This window comes from Lupinus angustifolius, chromosome LG20 (genome assembly GCF_001865875.1).
Source record: "Lupinus angustifolius cultivar Tanjil chromosome LG20, LupAngTanjil_v1.0, whole genome shotgun sequence".
In the NCBI taxonomy this organism is placed as follows: domain Eukaryota; kingdom Viridiplantae; phylum Streptophyta; class Magnoliopsida; order Fabales; family Fabaceae; genus Lupinus; species Lupinus angustifolius.
In genome coordinates this window covers 20,314,339-20,337,989 of record NC_032028.1, presented here as the reverse complement: position 1 = coordinate 20,337,989, position 23,651 = coordinate 20,314,339, and the positions used below count along the sequence as shown (strand labels likewise).

The window sequence follows — 23,651 nt, the reverse complement described above, 5'->3', positions numbered from 1 at the left end:
CAATGCCTCTTTCACTGTGTTGGTTCCTAAGAATGGGTGCCCGCAAGGGCTTGGTGACTTTAGACCGATATCTCTTGTTGGCTGCATCCAGAAGATCATCTCTAAACTCCTCGCGGTTCGTATCAAGAAAATTATTCCTTCTGTTATTTCTGAATGTCAGACTGCTTTTCTAAAAGGTCGATATATTATGGATGAAGTGGTTATTGCTAATGAGATAATTGACTAGGCTAGGAAGAATAAAAATGAGGAGTGCTTCATCTTTAAGGTGGATTTTGAAAAAGCTTATGATTCAGTTAACTGGAGTTTCCTTCTATATATGATGGAAAGGATGGGTTTCTGCGTTAAGTGGATGAATTGGATTAAGAGTTGCCTTCAATCTAACTCAGTGTCTATCCTGGTTAATGAGAGTCCTACTAGTGAGTTCAATATTGTTAGGGGTCTGAGACAAGGTGACCCAATTGCCCCTTTCCTTTTCCTTATTGTTGTTGAGGGTCTTGCTGGGATTATGAGATCTGGGTGGCTAAAAGGTTATTCAAAGGTTATGAGGTGGGTAAAGACAAGGTCCTTATTTCGCATCTGCAGTATGGTGATGATACTTTGCTTATTGGTGCTAAGTCTGCTGAGAATATCATGGTCCTTAAAAGCATCCTGAAATGTTTTGAGCTGGTCTCTGGGTTGCGGATTAATTTTCATAAAAGTCAATTTATTGGTATCAACTCTGATGAAGACTTTGTTCAGATGGCGGTTCATAAGCTGTTTTGTTGTGTTGGTTTTGTTCCTTTCAAATTCTTAGGAATTCCAGTTAGTGCCAACCCTATGAGGATTGCTACGTGGTCTCTTGTCATTGAATCCTTTTAAAAAAAGGCTCTCTTCTTAGCAACACAATCTTATCTCATTTGGTGGTCGTGTCACTCTCATCAAGTCGGTTCTTAACTCTCTATCTATCTATTTCTTTTCTTTCTTTAAAGCTCCAGTTGCTGTTATCCTTGAGTTGGAGAAAATTCAGAGAAGGTTTCTTTGGGGTCGAGGGGAGGATAGAAGAGGTGTTCATTGGGTGAGTTGGAGTAAGGTTTGTAGGTCTAAAGGGGAGGGGGGTCTTGGTGTTAAAAACTTGAGTCTTTTTAATTTGTCTTTGTTGGGTAAATGGAGGTGGCGTCTTCTTTTTGAGTGTGATGCTCTTTGGGTGAGAGTTCTTCGTTCTAGATATGTTGCTAGGATGGGAGGGTCAGGTGGTTTCTCTAATCCTGAGTGTTTTAAGAGAGGCTCCCCCTGGTGGAGGGATTTAGGGTGTCTGGGTAATAGGCTTTTCGGTAACCGATTACTCTAAGTGAATTTTAAATTCAATGTTGGACAGAACATTTGGGTAACCGATTACTCAATATTGTAATCGGTTACTGAGAGTTGTTGCATTAGATTTTCAAATTCAAAGTGAATGAGTTTCAACCCAAAAGATATGGTTTCATTCCAATCTATTCCTACCATTTCAAATAGGCATTTTTGCTGGTTGGAAAACCTATATAAATGTATTGAAACTCATAATCACAACATACAACTTTTATACAGCTCTCACACAATTCTGAAAAATTCTCTCACTATTTTTCTGCACTTTTGCACTCAGTTCTTAAACTTTCAAAACAGAATTTTTCTTAGTTACTTGAAGTAATTGTTTCAAGTTACGTTTTACAAACCTATTGAGCAATCTTACTTAGTATACAAGAGAGTTATTGGATTGCAAGTGATATTATATTTCATACTTGTAAAGACAATCCAAGTCACTGTTATAATTCTTCATTCATTGTAAATACTTTCTTTCAGGGGTGTAGTAAGAAAAGGTATAAAGGTACTTGAAAATGTGTTTTCCAATGTGATAAGTATTAGTAAGTGTGTAAGGTACATAGAAGTCTCAGGGTGAGATATTACAATTACAACTCATAATATTTACTGGAAAATCTCTTGTGCTACAAGAGTACTGGACGTAACCTTCGATGAAGAAGAATGTGAACCAGTATAAAATTCTGGTATACTCTCTTCTCTCTTTATCTCTTCAATTATTTACTTGTTATTTTCTGCAAACTATTTTCGTTGCTCTTAACTCTTGATATTGCAGTAAAAATTGGCCATAATTTTTAAGTAAACTAATTCACTCTCCCTCTTAGTTGCAATCTCATTCTTACATATATGTGATGAAACTAGATAAAGTAGTGATTACTCGCTAACTAGTGTTTTAAATTATGGGATTTATAGAAGATTATGAGAAAATATGACAATAGAGTCATAATTGTGGTCATGATGTTGGAAATATATTTGTGTATTTCTACATTTATGTCTAAGATCCAATCTATCATTAAATACAATTAAAGTAATTGTATTTATTTATTTTATCATATATGTTATTTAATTAAATAGATTATATGATAAGGTCATTGATTAAAAATTAAAGACTTGTTATTACAATAGAAATTATAATAATGAGAAACATGTCTTCCATAATTTTTGGTCTAAATTGTTCTTGATCATAGAATCATTAAGAATAGGACATCAATGACTCAGATAGATCAATATATGTGTGACAATATTTATTGGATATATATTAATATATCTCATTTATTAAATTACACATATAGATGATGCATATGTGGATATGATCATTGAACTGACTTAACTGAGAATTCCTAATAGTTAAGATTACCTTAAATTGTCAATAGGAGATTCTCAAGAAGAAATGAAATAGTTTCTTTTAACCTGAGATTAACATAGTAATTAACATGTTATTTGTTATACTTTGATTTCGGACATATAATGTCTTAGGACGTTATTTGAATGAATATTATGTATGATTAAATGCGTGTAGAATTAATGATTAATCAAGAAAGAATCCATCAACTCTTGGTACTGAGTTTGAGCTCTACAATAAAATAAGACATTGGTCAAGATATTACAATGAATAAAGAAATGAGTTTCCTTGAGTCATCATGACAACTTATTAAAGTTTGACAATCGTACCATACTTTAAAGTTAGTCAAGGGTTGTAAAGATGGAATGAACTATTTCAATTAATCTTCTAGTGGTTCTTAAAAGTAAAATATATATTCCTTCATGTTATCTGGTCGTTAATGGGTGTTGCTAGGCGACAACCTTGATTAGTAAACTAATTTAGATTATTTACTATCAGTTTAGTATTTAACCTATAGGGTCACATGCTAACTAATGTTCTAATCTTTGCGAAATAATTATATTATTTGATAATTAAATTGGAGAATTTAATTTCATAAAATAAATAATTTTATGAAATATTATTTTAATTCTTTGCTAGCACCAAGAATTTAAATAAAAAAAAATAAATATTCTATAACATTTATATATAGCTGAAAAATAAAATAAAAAATAAGTTATTATGTTGTTTTCTAAAACAATATGTAGTAATTAGTTTGCAACATTTCAAATTTATAGTACCACTTGAAGAGTTGTAATATATATAGATATATATATATAATATGAATAGATGTCTTTTGATATCCAAAAAATGGAGGGACTTTTTTCCAGCATAACATTGCATAGTGCATGCATCACACACATATATATATATATATATATATATATTCATGTATATGTTTATTTTAGTAGGTTGTTGAGTGAACAATACACCAACGTAATAATAGAGAGAGGAAGAGTTTTCTTTCACTGTATTGGCAATAACAAAAGAAATTTTGTGTTATCCTTTTTATGCAATTTTTTCTCTTCGTTATTTGATGCATGTACATATATAAGAGTTTTTGTAAGTAACAAATCTTAATTTTAGAATACTTTATTTTCTGTTGCATTGGTTCAAAGAGTTAATAGCAAAGATTGGTCTCGGTGTGGATACACGTGTAGAGTCTTCATAATTTTAAAGAACAACTTTAAAGATTCAGAAACTACAATTGTATACACATTTTATATACAATATTTTTATTATATATAAGTTTAGACACAAATAGATCCATGTTTATTCTACTATGTGTTAAGAACACCTTAAAATATCTTTCGCATGATGTCATTGTAGAGACTCCCGAGATAGTAGTATAGTAGTTGCGTGTTCATAGCATGTTAGTATTGTTGGGATGAGATTCGAAGTCTTAATATCTTTGACTTTCATTCCTTAAACATTTCACTTTAACTATCATATCACTTTATGAATTCTTTTTTTAATTTGTTATGAGTGAAACTTGTCTTTCACTTCATTCCTTAAATCATTCACCCTAACTATTAGACCATCTAATTACTCCCATAAATATCATCTTATATATTTCATTTTTCTTTTTCTCCTCCATCCTTTTCCCAAGTCACATTTTTGATACAGATTTGCTGCAATGATGAGCATCAAATCCAATATTATATATTGTGCAGAAATATACATATTAAATGATTTCCCATACACTAGTTCTCATAAAATTCGAAATGAGTACTTTGCATATATAGATTCTGCATCATTTGTATATGGAAGCTAGTTCATGACATAACTCTATCTCTACCTATTTCTTTTTTGCCTGGCTTGCATACCAACCCATCAGATGCAGAATCACAAAGCTTCCCTTGTTACCAACATGGCAAGTTGGCAACACTATATATATCTTGAGAGAAAACATATGTAATAGCGTAAAAGTTTTATATATTGTCATTACATCATTTATCATTCATGTTTACCAGGCGAGACTAAAGAGTATTTTTTTGGCTCATGACAACCGGAAAGAAGTTGGGCTCTGGCTCTGATACCATGTTAAGGTTCCATCTCAAAACCAATTGGCAATAAGAGGAGTAGTCCAACATGTATTTAAATTATTATCGAGACAATGAGGTCGGCGATGTGGGACTTACTTTCCAACATTTCCCTCATTTCCTCTCCAAAATTCAACTCCAAAACTAACCCTTAGTATTAATAAATTTACATTGAAATAATTTTGAAGTTACCCATTTTAGGAGTAAAGCTCTCTCACACATTTGTATCACGCCCCTTGTATTATTTATGAGACTCGGACATAATTTTGTTTAAAAATATATATCAATAATAAGACCAATAAAGTATTGGCTTTATGCTCACGAAAATGTAGGGTCCAAATTGTTATATTACTAATTACAATGTAAAAAAATCCAATGTATTTGAGGTTATTTGTTTTGGTACACAATGTGATAGTTTCAATTGTTTAACTACTAATCTATTTAGCATAGTGGTTTGAGGTGTTACATCTTATCCCACAACACTTCCTTGAAGACATATAATTCATAGACATATATTACATTTTGGCTATGGTCCCATAACAAATCAATCATTTATTATATGAAATTTGCTTACAAGTTTTTTGCAAATAGATACATTAACATGAATACATTCACAATGCAACCTACTAATCTCCAATGAAAATCAAAAGCGTCATTAAAGGTTGTTGCACTTGCTTAGAGACTCTTTCTAGAAAGATTGACAACCATTGAAGCCTTACTTACAAGGGGAATCATTCCATCGGAGGGAGGAAGACCCTTATGCAGATTTTGTGACGAGCAACCAAAATATTCTCAACACCTCTTATTCATCATGCATGTTCAGAAAATTTACGTGGATAGTCACACGTTTGGTATATGTTTCAAAATATTTACAGAAGTAGTGTATCTCATCCACGACTTCCCTGACATATTCTCTCTCCATGGAAGTTGTGTACCCTAAACATGACTTCCATTGTATATTAGTAATAAAATAATTATGTAGCCTAGTGGTTCTTGGTTTTTATGGGAACCTAGAAGTCCATGGTTCAACACCGATCCCATCCACGACTTCCCTAAAAAATAACTATTTCTGTAAATATTTTGAAACATATACTAAACTTGTGATAGTGTAGTCAAACTACACTATCCAAGTAAATTTTCCATGCATGTTCACTTATTAAGTTTGGTAATTGATGTACAATTGGCTTGATCTTAGCATTGTCATCCCTTCAGATCCATCTTCCCACTTTACCATCCATATGGGCATGTCAATCAACAACAAATGTCGAAAGCTTTGGATTAGAATATGGTTAGCAATAATATGGTATATTTGTTAGACATAAATGATTTTATATTCAATTCAACTCAGACATCGGCACGACAGGTTGTAGAAGCAGTGAAAGTAATTAAAGTCTTGTCTTTAGATTAATAGCAAATGTGGCAAGCTCACACTGCCCTATTCAGTCTGGGTTATCAATCTCTGCGAATATTTCTTGAAATTGTTTTGAACAACTTTTATTCCTTAGACATGTCATCTTGTGTTTTTATGATTTTTTAAGTCTTGCAACTTACTGTAACTCTCTTGTACCTTCGTGATACCTCTTTAATGAAATTATTTTGTTTCCGATTAAAAAAAATGAAATCATACACCTCAAAGCAAAAATTTCAAATAGTTACGAACAATATGTTGGTCTAGTGGAGTAACATCCCGTTAGATCCTCAGGATAACTAAAAGATCAAATGTTCAATTTCTGAGAGCAACACTTGTTGGGAGGGATAGACACAAACCCAAAAATGGATTAATTCTTTATCCAAAAAGGTGAGAGAATATCATTGATATTTCTAATATTTCCAATAACCCACATGTAAGAATCATGTGCTACATTTTAAATGTTCAAAACCCTAGCAAAAATTGTAGCTACAATATTTATTAAATTTATAAAGAAGGACATACATGAAGACACCCAATAATCATACACAACCTTCTTATACTATGCAATAACCCTATTTAGTGAAAACCAAAATGACCATGAAAGCTAGAGTGAGATGGAGACATATAATTGTGATAATGGCAGCACTAAGGGTGGAAACAGGTCAGGCCGCTTATCAGAGGATATTATCTGGCCTATAAAGGCTATATCAGGTCGGACTTTTTTCGTGAACATGTTAGACTTAGGCTTTTTAAAAAGCCTATTTACTTTAACAGGTCAGGTTTTAGGTCATCCAAAATGTCTATTAAACCTGACAGACCGACCTATTTAGTTATATTATGCAATATATTTATATTATACAATTTTAATATATGTAATATTATAATATATAAGTAATTTTAATATAAAAATGTATACAAAAATATAATTTAGTTGTTAGTGTTAGAAAAATCTAATTAAAAGTAGAAATATTAACATATTTAAATGTATACATGATGACATATTTTAATATTATATAGTATAACAGACTTTTAAACAGGATAATAGGCCAGACTAGGTTTTTATACAGGTCAAACCTAGGCTTTGAAAAAAAAATTAAACAGAATTACAGACCAGACCCAGACTCCTATATGCTATATAGATTGAGTTTGTTTAAGGTAAAATTTGGTCTAGTCTAACCTGTTTCCAACCTTAGGGAATACTAAACCAAATTGTACTCATTAAATTTAAGATGTGTACAATTAGGTTAGTTGAGGAAATTAATAAAATTAATTAGATTAATTAAGGTCTAGAAACTACTCAATTAAGTTAACTTTAAAGTTGAGATCAAGAGGGCTCTAAACAAAGAAATCACATGTCACATGGTCAACAAAATGGTACACCTCAAGCAGATTCCTTTTATTCATTTCAAATATGTACTTGTTACTTAGGTTAATCTTAAATTGCTAGTATTCAATGCATATTTTAGCCAATGTCTCTCCATAAGCTAGGTATTTAGGATATCAAAAGTGAGCTATTCTAAGATAAAAAGAAAATCACTTAATTGGATCCATATTAGATCCATATAAGTATAAAATTAATTTCAATAAATAGTTTATATAAATTATAATTTTTTATTATTTTGAGATTATATATAATCTATTTTTTATTACCCTGAAATCATGTAAATATATTATCATTTAGACCATAACTATTTATATATATATATATAGTAATTATTTCAAAATATATAATTAAATGTTTCATACCCATCAATATCTCTTATCCATCTTGATATCCACTTATAGATGTGGGTCCCACCCATTGTATCCTATTATAACTTGATTTAAAAACAACAAAATATATAAGAGAAACAAATTTATGATTCATACTAGATGAGTTTTATATATTATTATTATATTATTTATTATTTATGCATGTTTATTTATTATTGATTCTTCAAAAAAGAAATATAATTAAATAATAAATGATATATTAATTATGTATAAAAATTTCACTAAATAAAAAAAAGAAGTAATTTATACACGGTTAGTGTAAAGATTTATATACAGACATCACATTATTCACCGTTCATTTTCATTATTTTTTCTAAAAAGTCAGAAATTACTAAATATCAATGATGAAGAATACAGTAACAGTGTATAAAACTTATACACGATTAATGCATATATATTTTTCTCTTTATAAATGATTTTCATAAACCCTAAAATAGTAAGTAATAACGAAACACATTTGAATGGATCCTCCTGGTCGTGCTATCCCTAAAATACGCCAAGTCGGATTCTTCACTTCCGGAGCTCCACCCGACCCATCTCATTCGGGTCCACCCGACCCGAATCATATTCCTTCTTCGCCCGTTATCATTCCTCCCTCTCGCCACCTCTCCGATAACCTCCTCCTCCACTCTCGCCTTCTTCCTCCGCCGCATTCCTACTCCTCCGCCGCCGCCGATTTCTTTACTTCTCCGTTGTCGTCTGTGCATTTGCCTTCGCCGTTGTCTGCTTCTTATTCTAGTATGATGGCGGCTTCCGGTGAGGGTGGCGCGAAGGGGAATAGTGGTGGTGGAAAGGTTGCTTCGTCGTATCCATGTGGTGGATTTGATTTGAGCACGGCGATGAAGAAGAGTGGTGGTTCGGGTTAGATTGTTATTCAGCTTTTTGCTTTAAGGATTTGTTGAGTTTTGATTTGGTTTAGATTATATTTTGCTTTGTTTGAACTAGTTTTGGATGAGGAATTTTGAGTTGAATTTGAAAATGCATGATTAGATTTGATTAGTTTTGTTATTTCTTTGTGTGTGATGCTCTCAAATTCGGGTTTAAGTTTGTAAATATGAGTTTTAATGAATTTTTAGTTTTGCTGAGCTTATATGGATTAGAAATTAATTCATTTCGAGCTGCACGGCTGATTGAGTTCGGGATCGAATCTTGTCTTTGGGCTTTGTACTATATTTGAGGATACAGTGAGACCTTACACCATTGGATCAACTCCTTTTTGGTTTGGTTTTCACTTTTAGTTTGCAGGAAAGCTATGTTCTTATAAGGAGACTAATAGCAATAGTAAAGTGTGGCTTTTGATTTATGAAGTATGTACTTGAGATAGAAAGTAAGAGACTATTTGATTTGATCGAGATTCTAGATAGAGCCTATGATCTTGTTCTTGCAAAGTAATTTAATGAGTTTCAGAAAGGAAGGGACTCTCTTTGGATTTGTGAATTTGAATATGTCATGCACTGTTGGTGGAGACCGGAGGATCCTTTTGAGACATGATTGGCGTACAATGAAGGGTCTTCTTTGAATTCTTTGAATATGCTAAAACTATTATTACTTTTTAGGTAAATAGTAAATTCCATTACCTGGACATACAATACATATAAAACTTATATTGACTAGAAATGAATTGAGGTTTTATTCTATTTATTAAAGGGGATATATCTCTTTTCGCAAGATGTTAGTTTCTTTTTGTTCTCTTATATTCCCCTAATGTTGACTTTAATACCATTGGCAAGTTTGAACTTATGATGTATAGTTGTTGAATATGCCTGATTTGCTTGTTTTCCCAGTATGTGTGAATGTCATCTAATGAGAAAAATTGTTGTCTCCATTTATGATCAAATTTTCTTTTCTTTATTGGTTTGAGTTTTTTATCCATTTTCTTCTTTTTCAATCCCCAATTAGAAAAAGAAAAGTCAAACAAAGGAGGAGGATCAGCAGAAATGAAAGACCAATTAAAACAACAGAAACCGAAAACCTCAAGAGCTGAAAGACGTGCTCTTCAAGAAGCTCAACGAGCTGAAAAAGGTATGTATTAGTGTGTTCTTGCTTTATCAGAACTGTTACTACTTTTTGAGCTATCTCACTGAAAGTCTGGAAGTGCATTTACCGTGGATATATCTTCGATTATATGTGTTTCTTATTCAGCTATGTCTATTTGGACATAATATTTTTTCAGGCGTTTGCTCAGTGTACATGGACTCAAATATTGTTTTCGAATGATTTCTAAAAGCCAAAAATGGGAATTTATAGTTTTCTTTCATGTGTATTCTTTTCTGCATAACTGATGATGATGCTAATTGGTTAGCTTGTTGATGAAAAACTTGTCACTAGCTGAAGGAAATAAGGCATATGGAGCTGCTACTTCCGCAAATGCAAAACCAGCTAAAGCTGCAAAACCCGCACAGAAACTTGATAATTCTGCAGCTGCAGCCTCTGAGAAGAAGGCAGGTGATCCACCAGAAAAGGATAGAAAGAAGGATGTTCCTCAACCACGTATGCAGTATGATGACAAGAACAGAGTGGAGAAGGCTAGACGCCGAGCAGTGGTGAAACAAACTGAAGCTAGGAACAGGGTCGAGTTGTTCAGGCATTTACCACAATATGAACATGGTAGTCAGCTTCCAGATCTTGAGGCAAAGTTTTTCCATCTTGATTCTGTGCATCCTGCTGTTTATAAGGTATATTATACTGTTATTTGCAATACAATTCATATTTATTGTAGGGTCTCAAAGTTTTTCACTAGCAGTAAAATTATGAACGGTCTTCCCGATAGGTGACATTATATGGTTCATTGATGGTTGATCAAAATCATGTCCAGACGATGATATAGGCTTAATTTCAAGTTCAACCACATGGGTTATATTTCAGATGGAATGTTGTGCAACCTTCATTCCTTAGGTGTCAGTACAAGAGAGAAACAAGAGGGGGTGAAAGAAAGACCAAGTAGTAGATCATTTGAAGCAGTGTAGTTTAAGCAGCTCTGATTTTGTAAATTTTCAAAGGGAAATAAATCTGTGCAAATAGTTAGCATTAGGTATAGTTATCGACTCGGCTATATATTGCACTGTATCATCTTACCTTATATACTATCTGCTACTTAAGAAGTCAAGTTAAATGAGATCCAAATGTAATTAAATTGCCTTTAGCCACCTTCATTTATATGACAATATGCTTTAATGAGTCAAATTGTGATAAAAGTTTCATGATGTTCTAGTGGATAGGACAGTGATTAGGACTTTTGTTGCTGCTCTGAAAATTAGACCTTTTTACATATATTTTATCAAAGAGTAATGATATAATTACAGTTTTTTCTCTTTCACTTCCTTTTACACCTCATCTTTCTATATCTCTCTTCCTTTTCCATCACATCTCTTTCTATATCACTTTTCCATACACCACCTACACCTAAAAAGGTGGTGTGGCATAATCATTTTCCTTTATCAAATCTTATTGATCTTCACTGTGGTTGTCAGGTGGGATTGCAGTATCTGCTTGGGGATATATCTTGTGGCAATGATCGTTGTATTGCAATGCTTCAAGCATTTCAAGAGGCCATCAAGGACTATCGGGTTCCACCTGAGAAGACTCTAGTGAGAGACTTAACAGCAAAAATAAGTAGCTATGTTTCATTCCTTATTGAGTGTAGACCTCTTTCAATCAGCATGGGAAATGCAATTAGATTTCTCAAAAGCCGAATAGCCAAGCTACCTTTGGCCCTGTCCGACTCAGAAGCAAAAATTTCTCTTCAGTCAGATATTGAACGTTTTATAAGTGAGAAGATTATACTTGCCAACAAGGTGATAGTCAAGCATGCTGTCACAAAGATAAGAGATGGTGATGTTCTTCTAACTTATGGGTCGTCATTGGCAGTTGAGATGTTACTGTTACATGCACATGAGTTAGGAAAACAATTCCGTGTAGTGGTAGTTGACTCTCGTCCAAAGCTTAGAGGGAAACTTTTGCTTCGCAGGCTTGTGGAGAAAGGTCTTAATTGTACATACACTCATATAAACGCTGTTTCCTACATTATGCATGAAGTTACTCGAGTTTTTCTGGGTGCCGCATCCGTGTTATCCAATGGAACAGTTTATTCAAGTGTTGGGGCGGCATCTGTTGCAATGGTTGCTCACACGTTCCATGTACCTGTCATCGTATGTTGTGAGGCCTATAAATTTCATGAAAGGGTGCAGCTGGATTCAATATGCTCGAATGAACTCGGTATGTATATTAACAGTTGTAGATGATGAAGATTCTATTTACTATTTACCATTGGCCTTTTACCTGATGTTTATATGATGTTCTTGCAGGGGATCCTGATGTCATTTCTAATGTTTCGGGTAGAGGTGATGTCAACTACTTGGATGGCTGGGCCAATATCGAAAATCTGCAACTTTTAAATCTGATGTAAGCATTTGTGTTGATAGAATACAATGCCAAATTGTCATTCAATGTTTTTAAAATCATATTAGATTGGCAGGTTCAACCAGTTACACTGTTAACTAGCCATGTTATTGCTTTGATAATTTTTTATTATGCTGTCTGGTTCGATCTCAAGTTCATTAATTTAGCTGACTAAAGTAATCAAAACATGAGTCAGCTCTCACTAGTTCGATGTCTATCGGTTTTTAAAACATTGTTGTTATATCCTGACTCTAACCCTCTTCTTTCTAAATTGATGGCAGTTATGATGCAACACCTTCAGATTATGTTTCAATGATAGTCACAGATTATGGCATGGTAAGTTCTGGAATTTTAAATGGATGTATAATTTCATATATTTGCTGCTAAAGTATTCCTATAGTGCATTTGATCCTGTCACTTCATAATTTTCATTGTCCAACTTGTCTTTGGATAGATATACTGAGAGCATAAACTTTTTCACTAATTTTAGCATAGAAAAATCTTAAAGAAAAAACGAAACTTTCAGGCGTACTTAGTCAAATACACCGTAAATAAACTTTAACATTTCCTCTCTTTCCCTGAATATATAAGCAAAAGGGAGTTATTGAAAAGAATAGGGACACTAGAAGAATAAAGGACAAGAAACCATACCTTAATGAACTTGTTAATACTTGTAACAACAAATCCCTTGGTACATGCATATTTTCTCCAACTTAAACCATGACATGGTTTACGCGTTAGATATATTTGGTTCACATTTATATTCTGGCAGGTTCCTCCTACAAGTGTGCCTGTAGTTGTGAGAGAATATGGAAGAGAACAGGTCTGGATATAAATTAAGCAAACGTGGGTCATCTCAATCATGTGGGCGGCGCAAAATCCTCATTTTTACTCCGAATCAGCCGAGCAACCATAGATTTTAAGATTGTTGTGATGCATGTTTATGTAACATTTTCCTATTTTGGAATAATGTATACATTTCTGTATTTGCCTGTCTAGCAAAGAGTGCCAATTTTCGCCTCTCCACGCAGATTTAGCTCTGCATTTTCATTTGTAACTGTTCTTTTTTCTTGTATTGTTCAGATTTGGATAAGTTATTCTTATTCAGTCACAATTTTGATGTAGAAAGTTTTTATTAATTTCTTTTCAATGTAGCTGTTTTTGGAAGTTGTGGCTGAATAATTGTGTTCAATGAGTTTAGTTTGGTCTTGTATTTTGATGTGCTCATTTACTTGGATGAGTTGGATCTAATTTCTACGAGACTATGAACACCACTTATTTTCCTTTGTTTCTTTAACCTTTTGGTTCAATTCAATCTACATTTATGCATACACTACAACATACATATAAATTATAAGAAGTGTGAAGAGATACTTTTAGTCCTTATAAATTTTTGTGTACTAATTTGATTCCAAAATAATAAAAATACAAATCTGTAAATTATAAACTTGTACTCATAGATTATGGATATGAGTCCTAACCATTCCCGGAATAATGAGAAATGTTAAAAATGACTATTTTGACTCACACTTAGTATTTTTTTAATCATTTTAAGTTTTTCAATTTTATAAAGATTAAATTGGTACAATAAAAAAATTTTGACGAGTCAAAATAAGTTTTTACTCTTGTAAAAACTAATTCTCTTCATATAGTCAATATGACCTTTCTTGAAGCAAATTAAATAACTACTATTTTATTATTACTTTAAATAAGCATTTTCTTTGTCGAACTTTATTTTATTATAATTTTCAAGTTTTCTTTTTCCTTCTATAATTATAGAAAAGACAATTGGGTTGCCCAACATCTTGCAAAATGGGTGATGCATGTATCTGTATATGGGGTTTTGATTTGAAAAACCACAACTTTCTTGCTAATCATTTGATTCATTATTGTTCCATTAAGTATCTAAATGTAGATTGACAATCTTTTTTCAAATAGCTAGTGAAAAAAATTCTCAATTTTTTTAGTATCTTTCACAAAATGAGAATTCAAAGACTTGAATATCTAACCTACTCAATGTTAAATTCGCATGGTTTTGCAGTCTAACATTGCTTACATTTTTAATGGTATCTTTAGAGAGAGTAACACCAATGTTCTTCAATAATATGTTGTACCTTTCATTATCCGGAACACATTTATTGTTCCATAATGTATGTTACTCAATGTGCCAAGATTATGATTGGTTGATAAAATGTATTTAAATTAAAATTTTAATAGTTAATTATTTTTCTAACCAATCACAGACAGCGACACATGGTTTTTTTGGTTCCCACAAATATCCTCGCGCTGGAGACAATCCTGTCCGAGCCGGGAACATCCACCTGTATGTGGAGCTAACTCTCCCAGCGGGTATTTTTTTCATCCACAAGACTCGAACCCAAAACATTACTTAAGGGAAATCAAACATGTACCCCTTGAACCAACACCCCGTTCATTATCATATTTGCTAGTAACTAGTAATTGATCAAATCACATACTGTCATATCCAAAAAAAGTGGAAAATTCACAACAAAGTGATACTTATTATATGGCAAAGATTTTAAACATATGTAAAACCTCCACTTGTTTCACAAACTGTCCAAATATTCTGTAAAAATGACACAACAGTAATACATGTGATAATCCATTGTACAAGCAAATAAAAGAAAGGAGATGGTTTTTTCAGTTATGAATCCTAGTAACAAATAAACGAGAGTGAACAAAAGCTATCAGAAAATGGCTAAATCTGTCAACTTCACCAAAACATTGTAAAATTGGTCCCTAACAAGTAAAAGGGTAAACATGATTTCAACCTATGAATGGTGGAAATGTATCTTCTCAAAACCTACCGATACAACCCTGTTGATGCCTACTCACCTTCGACTGCGATAGTGCCGGTCTTCTGAAATGTCTCTGTTTTGGGATGGACGGTCTCGGTCTCTGTCATACAGGCTTCCAGAGCTCCGGTTTCCATGTCTACCTGAATCCCGGTCCCGGGGTGAGGGAAGCCTCTCTGAAGATGATGAGTAATATAGAGAATGGAAGGAACTAGGATGTGAGGATTCTTCATCATGCAAAGGACTTCTCCTACCCCTTTCTGATTGGAATCTCGACCTTGGAGGACTTCTTTGGGCAGAATCATGTCCACCATACCTCGGATGAAAACTAAACCTGGGTGAACTAAATCCTGGATCCCCTGGAGGAGCATCATCCCTGAAATCCCCTGGCGGTCTCTGATCACGAAAATGTCCTCTGCTGCCATAATCTGTACTATGATTTGACCTGTGCTGCGGTAAGTTTCTGTCATAACTCGAGGGTGCAGCCCCAGCAGCCCACAATCTTTCATCAGCATCTTCTGGAACCGGAGCGTTTATTCCAGGAAATTCAACAGTCATTTTCTGTTTTGGTTTCGATTTATCTACTTCCATAATTTCCCCATCCTCTTGTTCTGCAATCTCCCTATCAGTGTATATTGTGATGCCTGAAGGCTCATCCTCATCATCCACATCTAAATTCCAAAACAAGAGAAATTTGGTACCCCAGATGCATTGACTATAATTGGCATAAACTAATTTGATATCAAAAAATATAAAAATAAGAAACTTATAGAAGAAGTATATATATAATAACAGATATAGGTTCATTAAGTTTAGAAATGACACATGCAACAATCTCTTAGCAGACTTCTTGAAATTTTGTCGAGAAAACTTGTCCATAATCATATTAAACATCAAATATCAATTAGAAATATACACACTGTTAAAGGCAAAGTAATCCAAAGCACTGCTTAAAATATTGTTGAAATTATAGAATGCACTTATAAGATTCCTCATACACTTGACATCCATTTTCAATTTTTTTTTCAAGTAACATTTTAGAAGTGAAAAATAATATCATATGTTAAGTAATTACACTTATACAACCATTCAAATTTCCTTCAAGTTTTTATCTTGAAAGTGTTAATGAACCAGCTTAGCATTATGACTGTAAGAGTTTTATTTTTTTCTTTACAATCAATATTTCTACTTTCTACATTGTGCTCAATAAATAAAATATTCAAACTTAGTACTTCCAAGACTGATATAATTGAGGTGAAGGAAATGTATTTTACCTAGATATCCAGGTGGGTATCCAATTTCCCGCATTCTTTTAAGCCATGGAGGAGGATCAAGCTCCTGCATAAAACATTTTCTAATTTCATAGACCATAAAAATCTACCGCGCATCTCAGAAGTCTCTATTGTATGGTTATGTTATATACTTCATCATAATTACAACCCATTTAGACATTCTAACTTCTTTATTATTATTATTATTTAGACACAACCAGTTTAACGAGTTGATAAATTGCTACATGCCTACACCCAACACATTCTGTATATAAAGTTTTTCCAATATTTATTTCCTAATAATACATATAAAGCCACTTTACAGTTTAGAGGTTTTATAACTTGAAGAATCAAGTTCATATTTAGCTTGAAAAAGATATGGTGAAAAAACCAAATGATTAACCCTATCTTATGCAAAATTGAATATAACATTTTAATAAAGGAAATTCGGTACACATGCACGAACATAGTTGAACTATACTAAATTTTCAATTTTTTTGTAAGTCTCTGCATTTTCCTCTCCTCTTTTCACATTTTCATGCTATCTATGTATTGAGCACTATATGCATCCTATATTGGAGCACATGTTGATCAAAATTTAATGGTTTACTAACAAGGAGGCAATAATTTGTGCAGTGCACGGTCTTTTCAGTCTGTTAGTCTATTTGGTTGGAGTGCAACACACTCACTTCTTTAAAGGAGCACATTTGACCCTAAACCTTTTATGAGATTTGCAGATTGTCTACATGACTTCTCTCTACTATTCTGCTCAAGTCTGTTTCAGGGAGTTAATATCTCCGATATGCAGAGATTGAGCAGCTTGGCTGCGATGTTGATTTTTCTTGATTATCTTTTGTTTTTCCTACACCGAGGATATCCTATTTTCCCTCATCTCTTTCATTTTATCAATCCCAGAAAATATAGACCTTACAACTAAAAAGTGTATTATGAAACTTAAAACATCAAAACAGCAATTTGAATAACAGGTCTTACCCCCAAGCCTAAGAGTTGACGGGTTACATCATCAAGAGCACCTGGTCTCAAACCAGCATACTTCCCAGTTGGAGAACTCTGATAATATCGAGTTGGGTTGCGGGAAGAAGCATTCTGGTTCCTCCGGGACTTAAGTTGCTTGCGAGCATTATTGACAGCAACATTGTCACGAGGTCTTGTACATTCTCTCAAAGAATGACTGTATGAACCACAGTTGAAACACCGAGCAGCAGCATCAATGATCTCCAGACCCCTACAATAAGTTTTAAAAAATATCAAAGACAGCACAATATTGTGATGGAAGCTAACAGTATATCTTTCCAATAAATATATAGAAATTGCACAAATGAGCAGGACACTCTTTTAAATAAGTGATTGAATGATTCATCAAGAATTAGTCACATACCACCAGAACATATGATGCATGCAAAACGAGTTAACTACTTCAAGATGCTAAAAAAGAAGAAAAACATTTGAAGTGAAATCAAAGTAAAAAGATCTATGAAATTCAATTCCACAATAAAAAATCTGGAGAAGTTCCCGTAATCCCAAAATCCTTTTTTTTCTTTTTGTCACTAAGTGTAAATAGGAATCAACCTGGAACTGTTTTTGATGACTTTATTTTTATGTCCTTCCCGATCTTTTGCTCAACATGAAAGAACAGCAGCTCCTTGACATATTTAGGCACAATCCACTTACAACATGCAGATACCAAAATGGTTGCAGCAACAGGAAAACGAATAAGCAAATGAAAAGTGTTTTTAGATTGTGCTTATGTAAGCCAAAATCCAACTGACACCGACAAATATGTCCTCCCTTGCTCTTAGCCTTTAACATAAAATGCAATAAGAATATTTCTGATGCCTCTGTCTCAATTCTCTCATGATAACAAGAAAACTAGAGGGTGTGGCAAAAGAATGAAGTACCAAAACTTGCTCTTGTTTAATAAGATCACAATGTGAAATTTCTCCCCGTTGGTAACACAGATACCAACTAGAGATGATTATTCATCCAGAGGGATAGAGAACACAAAGAAAACAGAATTCTGCTACGCATATCATCCCAACAAATAAATTTCCAGAACCACACCTCAATATCAATACCATAGTCACCTGATGTGTGGTTCTCTTTGGTACTGGTATGGGTACACTGCACACTACCCTATCAAATAGTTGGGTGGTGGTATACTTAGTTAATATGTTCTATACATATGCAAGCAAGGTAATAAAAAAAGAAAGAGGATGAGTTCTTTCTTTTTTCATTTAGGAGTTAGGAGTCATGTGAGTGTATGCTCGCTATAGTTATATTATTACCATTGACTATTAATTATAAATAACTAATAATATATTTTAAAACATTTTATTTTAATTTTCTTTGATCTAATTCCATATTTAATTTGTCATTTATGATCTAATATGATTTAATAATTTAGATATGCTTCAGTGAGATGGACCATTTTGATTAGGAAAAAACAAAAAAATGGGCCAATTTGAAATAAGCCCATGACATTGACATGTAGGGTTTCTGTGGCTCCCCCTTGCACAGTTGTTTCTATTGCTCCTTCTTGTAGATTAAGAGCAGTGAATCAACTATTTCTTCACCATAAGAGAAACACCACGATAATTTTCAATTTTTCTTGTTTGTTAAAACCTATTCATGCAGGTGAGCCCACATCACCAAGACACCAACTACTCTTCCTTTGGCTGAAATTGTAGGTGAAAACTTGGTTCACTTCTTGCAGGGAATTAACGCAAGAACTGGAGAGAAGCAATTTGCAAAAGAACCACGAATTGGTATGCACGAACCAATTTGTGGTTCTTTGCCAAATTGAGCGAATTATGTTTCAATGATCAAATACCAACATTAAAGAGAAGCACTGCAGAGAAAAACAAAGCAGTGCAGAAGATATATACTATTCTGCAAGCTATATGTCTATAACCATAGACTACTTAACTAACAAATCCAACCCCTAAACCACACACCATATTGGCAGCCACATCAACTAAAATCTGCTGCAAAATGCTACATTAATTAAAAGAGGCTTCATTGAACATCCACATGTATGGTACCGTTCCAAAAAGACCAAATTCTGTAGCCACATTGATCAAGGGTTTGTTGAGTTTCCAAGCAAAAGTTTCCATATGCAGTGCAACATCACAATATTAGACAACCAAAAAACAAGGTAGCAGGCCAATCATATGATTTTAAACATCTTAAGATCATATAAACCATCTAGAACTGGAAGTTAAGTGCACCCACAGTTTCATATAAAATAATACAAAGTAGCAGTGTATACCCATCCAGATTACTCGGACCATCAGCTGACGTCAATCCCAAAGCATATCCACGATCATATAGAGGCACAGAATTATGATTTAAAGGAATGAAATCCTTATTCTGATCATTAATTGTCTGGTTATCCATCCAGAATGGCTGCATCATAAAGAAATAAGAAAATATAATATATCTAACATAGTAAATAATAATCTTTTCCTTTTCTGACAAGATAAGAGCACATATTAGCTAATACAATATCACGCCTATTATCCTTATAATGGCTACTGGTGTAACTATGACTGCAAATATACTTCCCACAACCTATGACCGTAGACATGCTTCCCACAACCACGCGAGGATTCTCATGATGCAAGAGTTGGAACAAAAGTCACTTGGAAAAGGGCATCATGAATGCAAAATAAAAATTAATGAAAAAGGAAGGTCTGGTGCATGACACTCCCACCTAATGGGGTCTTGGAAAGGGTAGATGTATGGATGTATGCAGCTTTACCCTTACAAGCGAAGAGGTTGTTTCCAAGATTTGAACTCATGAACTCTAGGTCACAAGACAGGTAATCTTACCGTTGCGTTGAGGCTAACACTCTTGCAAAATAAAAATTAATAAAGGCAAAAGTAACAAGGTGAATAGGTCAATTCAGACTAAGACGATAGTAATAGGTCAATGCAAGAAAAAATCCAGCCACCCTAACCCTCAAAACTAGTGATGAAGACAAATTTCTTACAAGTGGAACTGAAAATTTCACAACCTGCAGTTTTGCAGATTCAGAGATTCACATAAAAAGACTAACGAAACTCACCACAGCCGAGGCCTCCTCATGGCCAACTTTTAGAGCAGGAAAAAATGTCTCCTCACCAGATTCCAGCACTTCACTAGGATCCTGGACAAAAAAACTTCTTAACATTTTTCGTAAAGTAAAGCAGGAAAACTGCTTTTTTTAAAAAGTACAAGTGCACAATTGCCACCATTCCCTTGCAAATACAGTGAATACACCAAACATTAACCATCATTCCACTGAATGTACTCTAGATCATTCAATTTGTCTATCAAAACCCAAGTCTAAACTCTAAAGCCAAATATAAGCAACAAGAAGCCTTTATGACCTTATCTCATGTAATGTAACCATCAGTGAAAACAACTTCTGACTTAGGCATCAAGCTTTTGCTTCCTTGGTTCCAGTAAAATAAAGATTAGTCAGATTGCTACATATTAATAAGGATTTTTTTATCTGAAGATTAGAGTCCAAACTCATCAACAATCCCAAAATTACTGACCATTCATCAAAAAAACAAGCCTCAAGTTGGTTTGAAATTAAAAAAGTGCTTATACCTTCAGTTGTTCTATATTTTATTATGAAATAAGTAGGCATTTAACTGTTTTTGTGCATCTTAGTCAATCATTAGTCAATATTTGGACTGCAGCTCAACAATGATAACTGCACAAACTCCAGCTTCATTTCAAATTCATATCCCTTTAATGAACGATATTCACATCCCTGTTCTTTTTCAATGTTTTGTAGTAATAATATTGTATTCTCTATATATTTACTAAATTATTCTCTATTAAGGTAAATTGCCATACATTAACAAATATATAACAAGTAGTCTTACATTCGACGAAGAAACGTGTTTCTCGTGCCATTCTGACCATTGCTGTAGCAGTTCCTCGAGCTTCTGCCTACTAGCTCTGGAAAATGTTCAAACATAAGTCAAGATATCAATTGACAAAAACTGAACTGAAAGATCAGTCATTTCAATAGTTAAAAAATAATATCAACACATACAACTTGATTTTTATTGATGTTGAATACATAGATTGAATCCTGATGTAGTTTAAATAATATTTACGACCACCACATAAAAGGATAATACCATGACACTGCACAAACCTTGTGAGGGATTTATAAACGAAATGAACTGAAGGCTGATGTTCTTCAATAGTGACGCGGGCTCTTTTAGCACCTGATACAGCTAAAATGGCATATTAAGGAAAAAGAATACACTACAGGTCTCATAACAATCGGAGATACAACTGTTCAAATATTCATCAGCATCAATGACATAAATATATATTAATGTACAAGAACTAGGAAGATTACTTCTTAGAAGACTTAATCAAAGAAGAAAATCTTGCTTTTATTGAAATTATACACTCTTGCTCTGGCCTCTGATAAGAAAAATAAAGGGACTAAAAGTACAAGCAAACAGAACTTAAATATTTTATATGCATTTGATGCTTTAATTTAAAAGACATTTCACAAAGACTGTTGTTATAAAAGCAATTTAAAGCAACTAAAGGAACAACTAGTAAAAAATTTAAAATACTAATACACATTTGGCAGATCTAGCATTAAGTTTTTGTTTAAAAGATATTTCACAGAGGCATACAATTTATGAAAGATAGAATAGAGACTTATCGTTTTTTCAATTACAAAGTTTAACTTTACTTTTCCCTCCAAGCACATGCATAATATAAATTACATATTGCAAAGAAATCAATGGTATTTAATTAACTCATCTAAACTACACTTCACATATAGGGATTCATAACAATAGAATTTAACTTTCATTTTTTTTTCAAATCACAAAGTAGCGAAAACCCGAAGAAATTGAGTTTGAAAACAACATTTTAACAACTAAATTTCACAAATGGATACATCTTCCATCAATCTCAAGGCTTCCATTGGGACCCTTGTTCTCAGCATGCAAAACTGAGCTCACTCCTTCCACTTCCTCAGACATAACAACAGTTTCAATCACCTCAATTCCCACATCCAAATCCTCACCATTTTCAATTTCTATCTTCTCATCTTCAACCAAATTCTCCTCCTTATCCAAAGAATCACTTATACACTCCTCTGATCTGTTGTTTCCAGCTTCACCACCATAACCTCCCTCATTCAATTTCTCAGCACCTTCCATATCCAAGAAACCCTAATTTTTTATCCTATTGCAAAAAATGAAAGTTTTAACAGAAAATCACAATTACAAGAGAAATGCATATGGTTAATTACTCAGATATATGAATGCAAATCGAAATGAGAAGAAAACCATACTGTGAGAGGAACGAAGAGACGAGAAATTGTAAAGAAATAGCATGGAACGACGTCGTATAGAGAGTTTATTGCAGAGAACAGAAATAAGAAGAAGCGTAGAAGTTGAAGTAACAGTGGGATAGTTGTGTCTGTGCGCCGTCCTTTAAATGTACAAAACTGGTAGTTAATAGTCACTATATTATCTATCATTTAAATTATTGGGTCGATAATAATTAATTATGAATGTTAGATAATAATGTAATGACAATATGTAAAAGTTATACTTATTGAACAAACATAATTTCTATATATCAATTTTATCATTACTAGTATATATAAATTTAAAATGAAAATATGTTTAAAGGGTATTTAGGAATATGTAAATCCAAATAAATTTATTAGGCAATGATATAATCAATTTTGTATATGTTACAAATAATTTTGTAATCATTGAATGTAAAACATGGTTATAAAAAGACTTATATATGACTATTTTAGGATATTTTTTAAATGGAATACATATTGGGTTCTTTGTCTTAGTTGTGAAAGATATTTCCAAAATATCTGAATTCATGTATGAGTATAAATATATTATAGATGGTTTATGAAAGATGTCGTTTAGCATAGTTGTTGTATATCGCGTAGAAATAAAAATGAAGGGATACATCTAGTGGGACTCGAACCAAGAAACAATCACCTCCCAAAGAGTGTGTTTGTAGCTAGGCTATTAGCGAATCTGAAAGGTTTTAATATATAGTCATTCGTAAATTAGTGCAGCATTCTAAGAATGTTTCTTTCCACCAAGTGATATGAACTTCTCTATAAACACTTGAAGGCATAATGGGATCATCGGAATTTTTCATATCTAAGAAATTATCTTTCATTACTCTAATGCATGAAAGAA

At 33.1% G+C, this 23,651-nt stretch overlaps 3 protein-coding genes across 4 annotated transcripts in view; 2 read left to right on the top strand and 1 right to left on the bottom strand.

The window, feature by feature from the left end:
• LOC109335545 overlaps positions 1 to 1,327 on the top strand; it is a 2,473-nt gene extending 1,146 nt beyond the window's left edge. Inside the window, exons 3-5 of the mRNA XM_019571681.1 lie at positions 227 to 538; positions 583 to 801; positions 878 to 1,327. Of these exons, the coding sequence (XP_019427226.1) occupies positions 227 to 538; positions 583 to 801; positions 878 to 1,327 (981 nt within the window). The remainder of the gene's footprint in view (positions 1 to 226; positions 539 to 582; positions 802 to 877) is intronic.
• Positions 8,393 to 13,550, top strand: LOC109336190 (probable translation initiation factor eIF-2B subunit delta). 2 transcript variants are annotated; one of them, XM_019572630.1, is made up of 7 exons: positions 8,393 to 8,800; positions 9,875 to 9,961; positions 10,268 to 10,614; positions 11,410 to 12,154; positions 12,244 to 12,340; positions 12,619 to 12,673; positions 13,110 to 13,550. In XM_019572630.1, the coding sequence occupies exons 1-7, from the start codon at positions 8,401 to 8,403 to the stop codon at positions 13,170 to 13,172; spliced, it is 1,794 nt and encodes a 597-aa protein (XP_019428175.1). In that variant the 5' UTR covers positions 8,393 to 8,400; the 3' UTR covers positions 13,173 to 13,550. The 2 variants fall into 2 exon arrangements, with proteins under 2 accessions (XP_019428175.1, XP_019428174.1); XM_019572629.1 differs by having other exon boundaries at positions 9,839 to 9,961.
• Positions 14,871 to 22,919, bottom strand: LOC109336191 (zinc finger CCHC domain-containing protein 8). Its single transcript, XM_019572632.1, has 9 exons — positions 22,769 to 22,919; positions 22,370 to 22,659; positions 21,602 to 21,683; positions 21,324 to 21,399; positions 20,513 to 20,593; positions 19,714 to 19,850; positions 17,418 to 17,670; positions 16,428 to 16,491; positions 14,871 to 15,824 (listed from the first exon to the last, which is right to left on the bottom strand). The coding sequence occupies exons 2-9, from the start codon at positions 22,632 to 22,634 to the stop codon at positions 15,190 to 15,192; spliced, it is 1,593 nt and encodes a 530-aa protein (XP_019428177.1). The 5' UTR covers positions 22,635 to 22,659; positions 22,769 to 22,919; the 3' UTR covers positions 14,871 to 15,189.

What these genes read in the sequence shown, in the direction of transcription:
- LOC109336190 (XM_019572629.1), top strand. Translation starts at nt 8,401, where the DNA reads ATGGATCCTCCTGGTCGTGCTATCCCTAAAATACGCCAAGTCGGATTC. An exon ending in GAAGAAGAGTGGTGGTTCGG is followed by an intron (nt 8,801 to 9,838) that starts GTTAGATTGTTA and finishes ATCCCCAATTAG; the next exon opens with AAAAAGAAAAGTCAAACAAA. An exon ending in AATATGCTCGAATGAACTCG is followed by an intron (nt 12,155 to 12,243) that starts GTATGTATATTA and finishes ATGTTCTTGCAG; the next exon opens with GGGATCCTGATGTCATTTCT.
- LOC109336191 (XM_019572632.1), bottom strand. Translation starts at nt 22,634, where the DNA reads ATGGAAGGTGCTGAGAAATTGAATGAGGGAGGTTATGGTGGTGAAGCT. An exon ending in GGTCCGAGTAATCTGGATGG is followed by an intron (nt 17,671 to 19,713) that starts GTATACACTGCT and finishes AACTTATTGTAG; the next exon opens with GGGTCTGGAGATCATTGATG. An exon ending in ATACCCACCTGGATATCTAG is followed by an intron (nt 15,825 to 16,427) that starts GTAAAATACATT and finishes TTTGGAATTTAG; the next exon opens with ATGTGGATGATGAGGATGAG.